The 14,597-nt window shown below is 42.2% G+C and overlaps 1 protein-coding gene across 2 annotated transcripts in view; it reads left to right on the forward strand.

Annotated features, from left to right (window-relative positions):
* Positions 1–14,597, forward strand: part of TRPM3 (transient receptor potential cation channel subfamily M member 3) — a 501,163-nt gene that overhangs the window by 413,092 nt on the left and 73,474 nt on the right. For both annotated transcript variants that reach the window (XM_055310391.1, XM_055310392.1), the window contains 5 exons: positions 2,811–2,951; positions 5,759–5,788; positions 6,645–6,934; positions 7,586–7,814; positions 9,960–10,127. In XM_055310391.1, the coding sequence (XP_055166366.1) occupies positions 2,811–2,951; positions 5,759–5,788; positions 6,645–6,934; positions 7,586–7,814; positions 9,960–10,127 (858 nt within the window). The remainder of the gene's footprint in view (positions 1–2,810; positions 2,952–5,758; positions 5,789–6,644; positions 6,935–7,585; positions 7,815–9,959; positions 10,128–14,597) is intronic.

The raw sequence follows: 14,597 nt of genomic DNA on the forward strand, positions 1-14,597 counted from the left end.
CTGTCTTATTCTTAGAGTTCAAACTGATGTTCACACATAGGTGTCCTAAAAGAAAATATAGATGTGTTAGGTTCACTGTTACTCACTTTTAAAATTTAGAAAATTCTTACAGGATTAAAAATAGGCACCAATTCATAGACTTGCGATGACTCCTTTTCAATAGCATCACGCTAAATCTCAGTAGGGATTTTTCTGAATCCTGGTACTTGAGCATTAGAGACCATAGAGGCCTTCAAGTTCTACCTCTTTTACAGGGAAGAAAACTGAGGCCTTTAGGAAAACTGGTTGATTATGATGGATGGACAGAAAGAAACTCAGGGCAGGTAATTCACAGCCAGTGTTCTTTACCCTGGCTGCTTCACAACGCCCAGGAAAATAAAATAGATGTGGGGCATCCTCTGCAGGTCATCCTTGTAGGAGCCAAATGCAGATGTGAGGAGGCAGACAGGCCGACCCAGGCTTGTCCAGGCTCTCAGCCTCGTCAACTCTCAAAATAAGAGGCCTGCCTAACTGTCAGGTACAGCCCGTTGACATAGCAACTCGCAGCCTTGTTAACCTGCCCCACAACAGTGGGGAAAAAAAAGCGGTTGCATGAATAATATTTCTAAACTTGGTTTAATGTTTATGGAAAGGGCAATACGTGAAAAGTTACTCTCCAGATTCCCTTTCCTATGTTTTTGCCCTGCTTTGCCTAAAGAAGTCAGTTGGCCTTTTCTGACAACTCGAGGGTAGCTTCACTTGCCTATTCAGTTAGATCGATGAGCTAGTCCTCCGAGGAGATGGTGAAATTCTGCACATGGTGGGGAGGAGATTAAGACCATTTTTATGAAGGGACGCTTCAGTTGGGATTCTGATGAGCCAAGGTCAAGGATGGGAAGGATCTGTGCCTCAAACTTCTTCACATTGCAAGTGTGACTGTCCTGTTGTGCTCAGCTGGCTCAACTGAGCCGAAAGAGAGGTCGAACCCGACGGGCAGGGCTAGGAACTGTCGGGGGCAACCAGCAAGTCTAAAGAGTAGCACAAGGCTCTCCTAGGCTATGGCTGGTGTCTCAGCTGCCCGCCCTTTGTTCCTGTAAATTCCAATAGAGCGATCAGTGTATTCCAAGTCCAATTCCCACAGTGACGTGGGGCTATCCCAAATAGGATGACTCACTGCCTGTGGCTGGTTAGTTGTGTTACTAACAAACAACCCGATACTGAAAACCCTGAAACTGAGACTGGATCCTAGCCACAGCAATTAATTTCACTGTTTTACTCATTCCCTAGTAAAAATTGTGAAATTAATTTCCCTAAATGTCTGCAGTCATTCACGGAAACATCCTGAATGCCTGCCTCACACCAGTCACTATAAAAGGCAATAAAGGGGATTCAAAGATCAATAAAACAAAGATACAGGTTTGATGGAAGGATACAGTAGACCACCTCTAACCCGGAATCCGCTTCAAAGAGATGCTGTTGGCCATAGCAAAGATGAGTAAGAATAATGGAAAACCCACCCTCAGTTTTGCAACACAGTTTAAGGTGACTTCCCAATGGCAGTGATTATATATACTGTGAATTTTCCGATTCCACCGTGTGAGCCCACCTGAACAATCTTATTTAGCACAAACTTTGGTATGTATCAAAATCACCTGGAGAGCTAATAAAGCATAAAAGTCCAAACATTGAGGCAGGACAAGGGCCAGTCCTTTGCACCGTCACCAAATTCCCCAGGTGATTCTGATGCCACCAAAGTTGGAGAGCCAGCACCACGGTTATGAGCCACTTCTATGAAGGGTCAGAAAGCTCACACAGCATCCGGGGTGGGTTCTTCATTAAAGACAAAAGTAGACAAAGCCCTCACGCCTCTCCAAAATATATCCAAGGATACAGTGTGCGGTACCCTTGCCATTTCATCACCTAGAGCGGGCTCCTGCATCAAGGAACTAAACCAGACAGTGAGTTAATTATTCGCACCCTTTGGAATTCACTGCCCGCTCAGAGCTTCCCACAAATAGAACTAACTTCTCCTTGGCCAGCAGACCCTATAGAGAGCCCTTTTGATGTTTTCGCATCTATCTATGCAAGCAGCTAAAAGCCTGTAACTCTCAGTCTTTAAGTTAAAGACCTAAACCTCCTTAATATTCCCTTGATAAAATCTCTTCTTATATCACCCTCTTTCTCTTTAACCACAAGGGTGTTCATAAATGACCTCATGCTGGCATCCATCCACTCTCCTTTTATGAAAAAGGTGCTACCTTTTTTTCATTGTTAATAGAGGTTTTATCCAGGAACTCTAAGTATAACCCACCTGCTGCAGGCCCTGGTAATAACAATCATCTTCTGGAAGGAGTCTTCATTTAGGGAGTGTGAGGAAGTAAATGATCAACAAGAGAGTAGTAACAAGCCTGGGTCAGAGGCAGAGCAGCGGGGTGGCCCCTTGGGACATCTGAGGAACCCAGTTGCTAGTGGCTCAGACTCATAGCATTTGCCATGTCAAGCCTTGTCTTTCTGCTACACTGGTGTTTTTTTCTCCCCAGCTGAAGACTTGAATAAATATTTTGATTTTCTGTTATTGCCGACGATTACTGCATCTTCTTATTTAACTTATGTCTTCTTTCCAAGCGAGAATATCCAGGTTTCGGTTGGATCTATTTTAAGGTGAATTAATTAACCAGCATAATAATACATTCATATGTTTCTCAATTATTTTTTTTTTACTCTAAAATAGTTACAGAACACATGGCATAGAATCCCTAGTAAATCACTCTGTCTTTTGGATTTGTTTGTGTGTGTGTGTGTGTATGTGTGTTTCGTTCCATCCGTCATAGGGGAACCTGCCCCCAGACTACAGAATCAGCCTGATTGACATCGGCCTAGTGATCGAGTACCTGATGGGCGGGGCTTACCGCTGCAACTACACACGCAAGCGCTTCCGGACGCTCTACCACAATCTCTTTGGCCCTAAGAGGGTGAGTTTTGCAGCAAATTCTCCTTTCTGGACTCCTGGGGGGGGGGGGGGGACTAGGGCATGACCCATTTGGGATGTGGCTTCGTTATCTCCAAGGGGGAGATCAGAGAAGAAGGCAGTTGGGCCACTCACCTCTTCCCTCCACCATCAAATCTGTTAAAAAAAAAAAAAAAGAAAGAAGAAGAAAAAAAGAAAAGAAAAGAAAAGAAAAGAAAAGAAAAGAAAAGAAAAGAAAAGAAAAGAAAGAAAGCAATTTATTGGGTGATACACACCTTTCTTTTCCTCACTAGCTCCAATTGAAATCAGAAGCTATAAATTAATAAATAATCAGAAACCGGCACTGGGAGTGAGCCTTAATCAGGGAATAATAATGAAATTCAAATTAATCTTACCTACCTCAGTAGCTTTCAAGGTTTTTGGTCTAGGGATAATAGCTATCGATATTATGTTAGAAATTAAAGACTTAACAGTATTTATTAATAAATGATTAATATCAATTTATTTTAACTGTAAGAAGCCCATTACATGTTAACGTAAAAGACATGTTTATGAGAAATAACTATATTTTCAAAAACAAAAATTGGCAATAAGAGTAGAACTGTTTTACATTTTTTGCATATTTCTGTAATATCTGGCTTAATGGAAGACAGCTAGATTCTCATATCTACTTCTGCACTTAGTGTGTCGCCAGATGTTTTGGTTGAAGTATACAAAGAAAATCTGACTTCATACAAATATGTGACAAATATGTGACAAATATGGTAAATACATATATATAAAGGAAAGAGTATTTTAATACTTTTTACAAATAATTATATTCTTTTTTGATACTACATACATCAAAACTTAATTGGCAATTTCTTAAAGATTAGTTGCAACACAAAATCTGAAATAATTTCAATGAACTTTTCATACTCTGCTACTTTAAAATGCATTAATTGATCTTACACTTTGTATGGATATTGTAACATCGTAGATTGGTCATTGTACGATCCTGGTTTGTTGAGTTATGCAGATCTTCTGACGGTTGACAATTTCATTAAACAATTTCAAAAACTCACCTTCATTAATGTCATCTCCAATCTCATTGGAAAAGTCTGAAACACTGTCAAGATCATGGGGGGAAGGATATACAAGTTTTCAAAAAATCTAATTTTTTCTAATTTCTGCTTGGAAAAATGTTGTCATTGGCAACAAATGCCATCAATTATTTTCCTTGAAATGACATCCCCACTTTGGCCATTTCCAAAAATGTCTGCCAAATGTCCAAGTCTAAATAAACCATAGTATGTCTGCCAGTATTCCTTCAAGTAGATCACCCATGAAACAATGTGGCCATAATCCAAATAACTGCATGTTTGTCCTCAGGATGACCCATCATAGTTCAGTATGTAGCAGAAGTGTTTTATGCATACTTCCCATTTCATCCCTCAAAATAGTAAGAAGACATTTTTTTTAGTATCAAGGGTAGAGATTTAATAAATATTTTTTTAGGCCTCATCAAGGACTTCTGGAATACAACTGGTCTTTTGTTTGTTTGTCTTTAAACTTCAAGTGCATAACAGTGGAATCTAAAGACAGCTAGTGAAATTTGGTGCCACTGCCTTCATTCCTGCTAAGGCCCCCAGCAGTTTTACTCACCACTGCTTTTGCACCATAATTGCCAATGTTAGCACGGTGTCAAAACCAAGTAACATCTTAGTACTATTAGGGAAACACCTTTGACTTCACAGAGCTCCGGAAAGGGTCACGTGATTCCTGGACCACATATTGAGAACTGTTAGTCTCGCTGGTGGTGGGCACGATTTTTACTTTTAACAAAGCTTATCTTCTGATTATGAAAGTATTTGGTAGTGCTGGAAGACCACTCTAAAAACACCAAAAATGGATAAATAAGAAATAAAAATCACACAAATTTCAAACTGGTGGTTGCTTTAGAAGCTAGAAGGGAAAGAAAGGGAAAGAGGCAAGATTCAGGCTATTTCTACCTGAACGGTCAAATAAAATTTGAAAGAATGGTAAGTGCTGTAACCTTATTTTTTACCCAAACAGCTTCCAAGATAGCACTCAACCATTCTGACACTAGACACAGAATTGGGATTCCTGATCCCTGAGATGTAATTTTGTATCTCCACTTGTTAGATATAAATCAAGTTCTGTAATTTGCTGAGTTGCCTTCTCTCTCAGTCTTCGCCTGTGGCTATTTTGCACATTCCCAGCATGACCAATGATGCTACTGTATGTGCTGACATTTTCCATGTCACTGAGCACCTTTTGCCACAGTCAGCACACAACCCTGTGGCCTTACTCACCCTTGCTCTACTGGACAGCCACATAGAGAGATAGCTGACATGAAGCGTCTGAACACATAGTCTGAATAATATTCCAAGTTTCTAGGTAATAGAGGTCTTTCAGAGGTTTGAGAAACATCTCATGGTTTAACGGAACATTTCATGGCTCACCCAAGTGTTTGAAGTCATGGAGATGTCAGCCAAGCAGCACGGTTCTGGGAAGATGGAAGAAATTTTAGTCCATTAAAAGAGATTATAAACCTACGGGCTCTACCCTTAGACAATCTCATTATGCCTCACCAGATTTCTAATTTTCTGTGATTCACCAAATCATGAAATCTCTAACTCTCCTGGAATTCCTATAAATGGGTTCCTCTTGTGATGTTTTATTTAGTGAAATGAATACATGCTATACGGTACAATAGTTCTTCCAGTATCTGGTTAAGATATAATAGGATTATTTTCTTACCTCTATAAAGAAAGATCTAACTTCATGTATAACATTTTTTTTAAACAGCCCAAAGCCTTGAAACTACTGGGAATGGAGGTAAGTATTTGCCTAAATTATTGATGTCAATTATTTGTTCTCTTTATTACACATTTTAAATATATATATATCCTTTTAATTGGTAAGGTTTAGTACATGATTCTAAAATAAGGAAGTAAAATTTTTTCCAGTGTTGGGGGTCAAGTCACAGTAGCTTTGAAAATTCCACCATAAGGTTACATTAGCATTACAAGCAAGAAAATAAATCCTACTTGAAATATTAACTTGAAAACCAAGGAAGCATACAAATTCCAGTAAGTGAAAGCTACTCAGGGTGTTTACAACTGACAACAGATCCAAAGGCCAGAAATACTTCACAAATGCACCTAAGAAGTATGTAGAAACTGGAGATAGATTGTCTCTTTCACATCTTTTGTTCTTGTGGGTATTGTTGTTTATGCAAATATAGGATATCATTGTCCTTTTCAGAGAAAAGGGTAGTGCTGTCCATCATGGGGCACAAATAGCCTTACCTATAGAAAAAAAAAAAGGACCAAAGTGAAAGAAAGAAAGAAAGAAAGAAAGAAAGAAAGAAAGAAAGAAAAAAAAGAAGAAAGAAAGAGTGGGAAGGAGGGAAGGAGGGAGGAACAAAAGCGAATCGTCCATTAAAAAATACTGTTTAAAAATTTAAGTATATAGCACTGGCATGTTCCCATAGGGCTGTGCTTATGCACTTATTATAACTTGTTTTAAAGTTAGGCGTGAGTGCTTTTGGAATCAGAGCTGGAATAGGCTAGTTCATTTCTGTGCCAATCCCAGACCAGGATCTATAGTAGACATACAACAAATAACTATTTAATACATTTATTTGATTTGCTTCTAACTCCACCTCTATGTTTTTTCCCTAAAATTACAGGATGATGTCCCCTTGAGGCGAGGAAGAAAGACCACCAAGAAGCGAGAAGAAGAGGTGGACATTGACTTGGATGACCCTGAGATCAACCACTTCCCTTTCCCTTTCCATGAGCTGATGGTGTGGGCCGTCCTGATGAAGAGACAGAAGATGGCCCTGTTCTTCTGGCAGCATGGCGAGGAGGCCATGGCCAAGGCCCTGGTGGCCTGTAAGCTCTGCAAAGCCATGGCTCACGAGGCTTCTGAGAATGACATGGTCGATGACATCTCCCAGGAGCTGAACCACAATTCCAGGTTGGCCAGCCCAGCAAATGGGGTGGTCAGGGGAAGAGAAGAGAAGGCGGGCCCCAAATACTAGAAGGTCCAAGCTACCTACACCTTTAAGCCTTGACAGTGTCACCTCAATGGTACACACAAAAGGTGGACATGAATAATTAACATTTGTGGCATACAGTGCTAGATACAGAGGTACACAAAGCTACATAGAGTTTATTTCATCCTCTTGATGCCTTAAGAGGTAGGTCATCTTATTATGCATATTTTAAAGCTGAAGAAAATGAGATTGGGAGAGTTTAATTAACTTGTCCAAGATCACATATTTGTGGTTGAAAAGGCTCAGATCTGAAAGGAGGTCTGTCACAGAAGACCTGCAGCATTCTAATCATTGATGTTTTGGTCTGCCTCGCCCATCCATAGCCTTAAACTGGAGTCCTTGAGTTCCAGGACCATGTCCTATTTAATTTACACCCCCAGTTCCAAACACAGTACCAAACACACAGTAGATGCTCAGTAGATGTTGGCTAACTGAAGGAATGGACAGACTAGACCGTGTAAGAAACAAGACCACACTGTAACCACCTCTTGTGGCTTGGCCAATGGGCCCCACTTTCATCATCTAAGTCTCCAAGATGGCCAAAAGACAACTCCTTGCTTTCTGTCTTCCAGGGACTTTGGCCAGCTGGCTGTGGAGCTCCTTGACCAGTCCTACAAGCAGGATGAGCAACTGGCCATGAAACTGCTGACATATGAACTGAAGAACTGGAGCAACGCTACATGTCTGCAGCTTGCTGTGGCTGCCAAGCACCGCGACTTCATCGCACACACATGTAGCCAGATGTTGCTCACGGATATGTGGATGGGTCGGCTCCGGATGCGCAAGAACTCAGGCCTCAAGGTCAGCGCCCTCAGAAGGCCCTGTTGGCTCTGAGGACCAGAGGGTCGGTTTGGAGCTTTCCAAATCAAGTCTGCAGTGGGACTGGGCATTCTCTTGTCTCTAGAGGGTGGAGAATCTTCTATATAGTGGGGTGTGTGGTTTTTTTTTTTTCATATAGAGACTAGAGTCTACTAGTCTCTAAAATCTGCTAAGTCAGAACCTCTAGAGATAGCATGCCTGGACATTAGTATTTTGCAGAAGATCCAAAGGTGATGGTCACACAGAGATACTATGAGGAGGTACAATTTACTCTAGCACAAGCCAGACTGTGTCAGGAACTCCTCCCCGCACCAGACAACCTGTCACTGCCATGCAAACCTGAATGGCTTGGCCCTCCTTGAACCTTGTCATTGAGACATTGGCTCTCACCAGCTATGCTTGAGAAATGTTTTAAACTGACATTAAAAGGAGACAGATTTGCTTGTGAAGATGTTTCTAGATCATCCTGTTCTATTCCCAAGTGAAGGAAAACAAGCTGCAGTCCAGTTCTGTAGAGCCTGAGTCCATTTGTGAGGGTTTTTGTTTAAAGCATGCCCATGCATAGTTATATCTGTATACAATTTTTTTAAGTAACCAGGAAGGATACACAGTAAATTGTGTGTAGCAGTTACCTCGGTTACCTCTTACCCGGGTTAAAAAAAAGTCCAGGACACAGGATGACATGTGGCTTTGCTTCCTTATGTTTTCTGGAGTATTTTACAAGGAAGACATTAAACTGAAAGAAGTCAAAAGAAAGAAAAAAAATGGGAGGGAAAGATTGAGGGAGCGTTTTTAGATGGTTTCTCTGGCTAGAGTTTGCAGCTGCTACATCTGAAGCCGGGCTCATGTTTCCCTGGAACTACCTGGCCTAGGTAACTCTGTGGCCAGCCCAAAGCAGAAGGGCCACCAGACCAGAGCAATGTGCTGAGGCCACCCTGCTGGCACCACAGCCCTCCCCCACGCCACCCTTCCCATGGGCTCTTGGCCGCTCTTGGCCCAAAGTCATAGGAGGGCTCCGTGAAGCGGCGCTTGGGGACTCTCAAGCCACACGGCTAGTGCCCGCCAAACCCAGCTGTCGGCTCAGAGGACACGGTGTCACGTTCCCTGAAGGCTGCCAACAGGCCATCTGAGCCTTCCCGGGCCTGCCAGGCACCCTGACTTCAGGGTCACCACCCTCCCTTCTTCCTCGGCTGCTCCAGAGATCCTGTGGGTGTTCAGGCCCAGACTGTCCCCGCCTCATTACTTCAGGACCCTTTTCACTTGCTGTTCAGGATCTCTCTGGGCCCCTCACCTCGGTGTGGTTTCTTCAAGGAGGCTCACATTCAGAGGCCTTGAACAGCAGAACCAATTGAAGGATTGGGGAAAGAGGCAGGAGAGGATCTGGGGGGCACGAGTCGCATGCCCAGATTATCATTCAAGTGCAGCTGAGATCGTCCTCTCATGAGAAGGGTCCTTGTCTTTATTATCATCACATGGAGGCAGAAGCATGTCGTTTATACATGAGAAGAACACAGTGCTGAACGTCCCAGAGTGTTTGTGTAGGGGGCTTCTCATGGTGAATACAGCGCCCACTGGGGGGGGGTGTATCTGTGGTATAGTAGCAAATGCCAGGGGAGTACTCTGAAGCGAAAACACGCTTTCCCACATGGACTTCGTCAAGGTCAACTGAGGACAGCATTCTTTACAGAGATAACCAGATGATACATAACCAACTCCACTTGACATGTTAGCAAATAAATGCCAGTGGACATACATATGAATCGATTTCACAAAGCCAAGTGCTGATGGCTAAAGGAGAATCTGAATCCTTTCCCGCTTTTGCCTAGGGCAGGGTCTATCATTTTCTTCAGTTTCCCCCATGCAAAATGGGTGTTAACTGGGTAAGATGAATTTGGGCAAGAAATGCTCTGTTTCTCCAAGTTCAGGGGGAACTACTGCTGTGCGTGAAGGTTCTCAGATAGGCAAGAGTGACACTCTGAGCATTAGCATATGCAGGTCCTCAGTTAGGACACATACATTGCACACCACCCTAGGCCCTCTGATTCTTAAAAAAAAAAAAAAAACAAAACTGCCCTGATCTTAATCCTTTAAATGTGATTATTATTATTATCATTATTATTACTTTAGGTAATTCTGGGAATTCTACTTCCTCCTTCAATTCTCAGCTTGGAGTTCAAGAACAAAGACGACATGCCCTATATGTCTCAGGCCCAGGAAATCCACCTTCAAGAGAAGGAGCCAGAAGAGCCAGAGAAGCCCACGAAGGAAAAAGATGAAGAGGACATGGAATTGACAGTAAGGAAAGCTACACGGTCAGGGTCAGGGGACGCTGACCTAATCCACTTGTCCTATTGATATGTATTAAGCCTTGGTCATGCTTGAGGTCACTGCCCACCACCAGATGCTGTAGTGTAAATATTGAGACCCAGGTATTCTAAAAGAGCCTTCTCTAGGCACACATGACATAACTCCAGGGACTGTTTCTGTGCAAAACCCTTCAGCCAGAGTCAGTGACACAGGACAACCTGGTGAAATTCAAAAGCAAGACACCCTCCATCTTCCAAGCAGGCAACGCTTTATAAACAAGCAGGTGATGTGGCCGCCTGAGCACATGAGGAAGGCAAAGCAATCTACAGGGTGGATACAGCCAGCTTCCCGGGCTGGAACTGTGCTGGTGATCAGATGCTGCGCCTTTGTCTGTCTTCAGGGTCAGGCTCACAAATGCAGGACTAATTGAATTTTGAGGTTTGTATGGAAGGCTTTTATTAGCTCTTCCTGGTGTAATTATAGAATGTGGATGCTTTGTTCTGTAGGGGGAAGGGGGCAGCTGGGCATGGGACAGCTTCCCACAACCCCCGCCTGGACAGCGTGACTGCCACTGGATTGTATCCAAAGTCTAAAAATATCACATGCTGTTAAAGGCACAAACAGGGCTTCAGAGTTTTGGAGACATCAAGTAACAACTCTGTAGGACTTCCTTAATATGCCCAGCCTCCCCACCACCCTGAACAAAGACTGTGATGACCCCCCCCCCACCCAAAAAAAAAAAAAAACCTGTAAGGAGAGAAAACAAAAACAGGTTTTGCTTGGGTGACAAAAGGCCCTTTGCCTTATTATCCTAGTGGGACCACGCTGTGAATTGTTTTTCCTCCAGATCAACAATATTTCCTTCCTAAGGAAACAATCCCAACCCCAAGTACAGCAGGGCGTATGCAGCTGACAGCTCTTTGGATTGATTAATCACTCACAGTTTTTGACTCCTAGAGATAAAAGCCAATGTTTGTTTTCCATTTCAGGATTGTTATAAAAACCAGTGGATGAGTCCCAGAGTGCTTGCCTCTGGGATAGAATAAGTTGACTATCTTCCTTAAGGATCCGACCATAATCTTGGCCTCTAAATCCTTCAAGGATAGGGAATGATATTTTAATCATTAACAGAGATATTAATAGTAGTAGTACTTATAGTATTTATTGAATGTGAGCATTATCAAATACCTTAGTAGAAGGGTAAAGAGGCTACATTCTGGAGCCAGAATCCTGCCCCAACACCTACTCCCTGTGGGACCTTGGGCACCATTGCTTAACCTCTAACATGGGAATAAGAACATTATCTAACTCACTAGTAGTTTTGCAGTTTAAGAAGTGTACCTGTAAATTCTCTAGGCCAGGGCTGGTATACAGTAAGCCTTGATAAATGTTTGCAAATGTTATGGTAACTGTACTAACTGTTTTATGTGCACTTAACTCTTGGAATCCTCACAACAATCCCATGTGGCAGGTACTATTATTATCCCATTTTATAGATGAGGAAGCTGAGACTCAGAGAAGTTAAATTGCCCAAGGTTACCCAGCTAACTAGTTGCAAGCCAGGATAAGAACCCAGGCATTGAGATCCCATTGGCCATGCTTATAGGCTGATAGGCTCAGGGATGTGTAGAATTTCTTCTTGGTCTCAAATGTAGGTATTCAGTTGGTTTGGTCTATGACATAGCAGAAAGAATCCAAAAATAATGCATGGGCCTCCTAAGTCAAGTATGACATGGCCTTCAAGGCTCAGGGAAGGATCCTATGAAGGCAGCTAGAAGCCGAGTCAGCATTCTTTCTGGTTAGGTCTCAAGCAACAAAGGAAGCAGCTCCTTTATCCTGTTCCATGTAGAGCTTTGAGGACCTGATCCTTCAAGAATCCACAATAAAGGATGCATCTCTCAGCTGAGGGCAAAGTCTGCTTCCCAGAGAATCGGCCCTGCTGCTGTTTCCTGAGAACCCAAGTAAAAGCACACTTAGCAATACTGCCTGGGCTTCTTCCTCATGGGCAGAAACAGCTAGGAAGGGAAGAAGAGACTTGTAGGCTGGTAGAGTCAGGGCTGGGCAGCAAATATCTGTAAGGTGGAGCTTCCTTGACCCTAATGACAGTGCTGTCACTGCTGGATCACTGGTCTTCACTCACCGTGGAGAAGACTGGAGAAGCCAACCTGTTGACACCTCCACTCCTTTCACAGGAAAGATATTGGAACCAGGATATCCTTTCTTGCACTGGGACATTTTCCTTTGGCCTTTCCAAAATTACACACAAACATGAGTCTCAGTTTCATCTCGGTAGCCGTTAGTAGATCTTTCCCAGACTTGACATCGGTAATCCAGCCAGCAAAAATTCTCCAATCCATATTGTACAGTTGTGCCTGTTTGACCCTATTACATTCCGCTAAAGGAATGTAGTCAAAGGAAGTGTCTGACTTCTGGGAAGAGAAATCAAGAAAATCAATGAGTGAAGCTGTTTAGGCTGGAAATAATGAAATTTCAAAAATGCTTCACTTAAACCCATGAAAAAATGCTTTTTTAAAATGCATCATTTGGGAATGTATCTGAATAATAAAGGCCACACAGGCTGTGGGGTTTTGTTGTTGTTTTACCTGCACTGCCAGATGTGTTTACTAAAGTCCCAGCTTGTCCACAGACCCAGGGCATTGTTTCAACTCTTGGGGAAGCCACTGTTCCTAGAGTTTACCCCAAGATGTCACTCTCCAACATGCCTGAAACTCCCCAAGCTGCCTTTACTAACATCCTATTATGGCTCCAAATGGTACTGTATTATTGAGCAAATAAAAAAGTAGAACAGAAGCAGGATAATTATGTTACATAAATTATAAATTATAGCAGGATAAATATCATGGAACTTTGGAGTTTCTTGAGGTCAGTGGTCAATATTTATAGAAGTCTAATGTGCTATATACATCATGAAGACTGACCCAGCTCACTGATCAAAATAAAGGTTTGGATAAACCATCAAAAGAGATCCTACCTATTCATTAGGTCAAGCTAACTTTCTAGCCAGGCGGTCCTTAAAGGAACGGAAGTTACTTGTTACCTTCTCCAGAAATCTTATGAATTATAGGTTCATCATTTGTGATTGTTATATATTTGAGTAAGTGGGTAATTGAGGCTATCACAAAAGTAGTTAAAACTTATATATGTATGTCTTGAGTAAGGTAGTTTGAAACCAGAATTATCTAGTCTCAAATTCAAGATAAACAAATTATTTCTGTAGTTAGAGCTCTCAATTCTAAACTCGTCTCTCAGTCCTTTTTCTTATCCCAAATCCTAGTCTCAGAGCAGTTAGAAATATTTGCCCTGTTCTCACATTTAATAAAAATCTCATTTCTCATAAATAAATAAATCAATAGCCTTACCATTTGCAACAACATGGATGGAACTAGAAGGTATTATGCTAAGCGAAATAAATCAATCAGAGAAAGACAATTATCATATGATTTCACTCATGTGAAATTTAAGAAAAAAAAACAGAGGATTATAGGGAAAGGGAAGGAAAAATAAGGTGAAAACAGAGAAGGAGGCAAACTGTCAGAGACTCCTTGGTATAGGAAACAAACTTGGTTGCTGGAGGGGAGGTAGGTGGGGGATGGGATAACTGGATGACAGGCATTAAGGAGGGCATTTGATGTAATGAGCAGTGGGTGTTATATGCAACTGATGCACTGAACTCTACCTCTGAAACTAATAATATACTATATATTACTTAATTGAATTTAAATAAAATTTTAAAAAATAAAAATAGGGCAGCCCCGGTGGCCCAGTGGTTTAGTGCCACCTTCAGCCCGGGGTATGACCCTGGAGACCCAGGATCGAGTCCCACGTCAGGCTCCCTGCATGGAGCCAGCTTCTCCCTCTGCCTGTGTCTCTGCCTCTCTCTTTCTCTCTGTGTCTGTCGTGAATAAATAAATAAAATCTTTAAAAATAAATAAATAAAAATAAAATAAAAATCTCATTTCCCAAACATTGTAGAACTAACCTTATCTTAGAATAATATTGAAAGAATTAAAACTAGTGCCTTTGGGTGGCTCAGTCAGTTAAGCATCCAACTCTTTTTTTTTTCTTTTTTAGATTTTATTTATTCATTCATGAGAGACAGAGAGAGAGAGAGAGAGGCAGAGACACAGGCAGAGGGAGAAGCAGGCTCCATGCAGGGAGGCCAATGTGGGACTCAATCCTGAGTCTCCAGGATCACGCCCTGGGCTGAAAGCAGGCGCTAAACCGCTGAGCCACCCAGGGATCCCCTAAGCATCCAAGTCTTGATCTCAGCTCAGGTCTTGCTCTCAGAGTTGTGAATTTGGGCCCCATGTGGGGCTCCATGCTGGGCATGGAACCCACTTTAAAAAATAAAGAGGGGCACCTGGGTGGCTCAGTTAAACATCTGCCTGTGTCTCAGGTCATGATTTCAGGGTCCTGGGATAGAGCCCTAGGATCAAG

This window comes from Nyctereutes procyonoides, unplaced genomic scaffold (assembly GCF_905146905.1).
Source record: "Nyctereutes procyonoides isolate TBG_1078 unplaced genomic scaffold, NYPRO_anot_genome, whole genome shotgun sequence".
NCBI classification, from domain to species: Eukaryota; Metazoa; Chordata; class Mammalia; order Carnivora; family Canidae; genus Nyctereutes; species Nyctereutes procyonoides.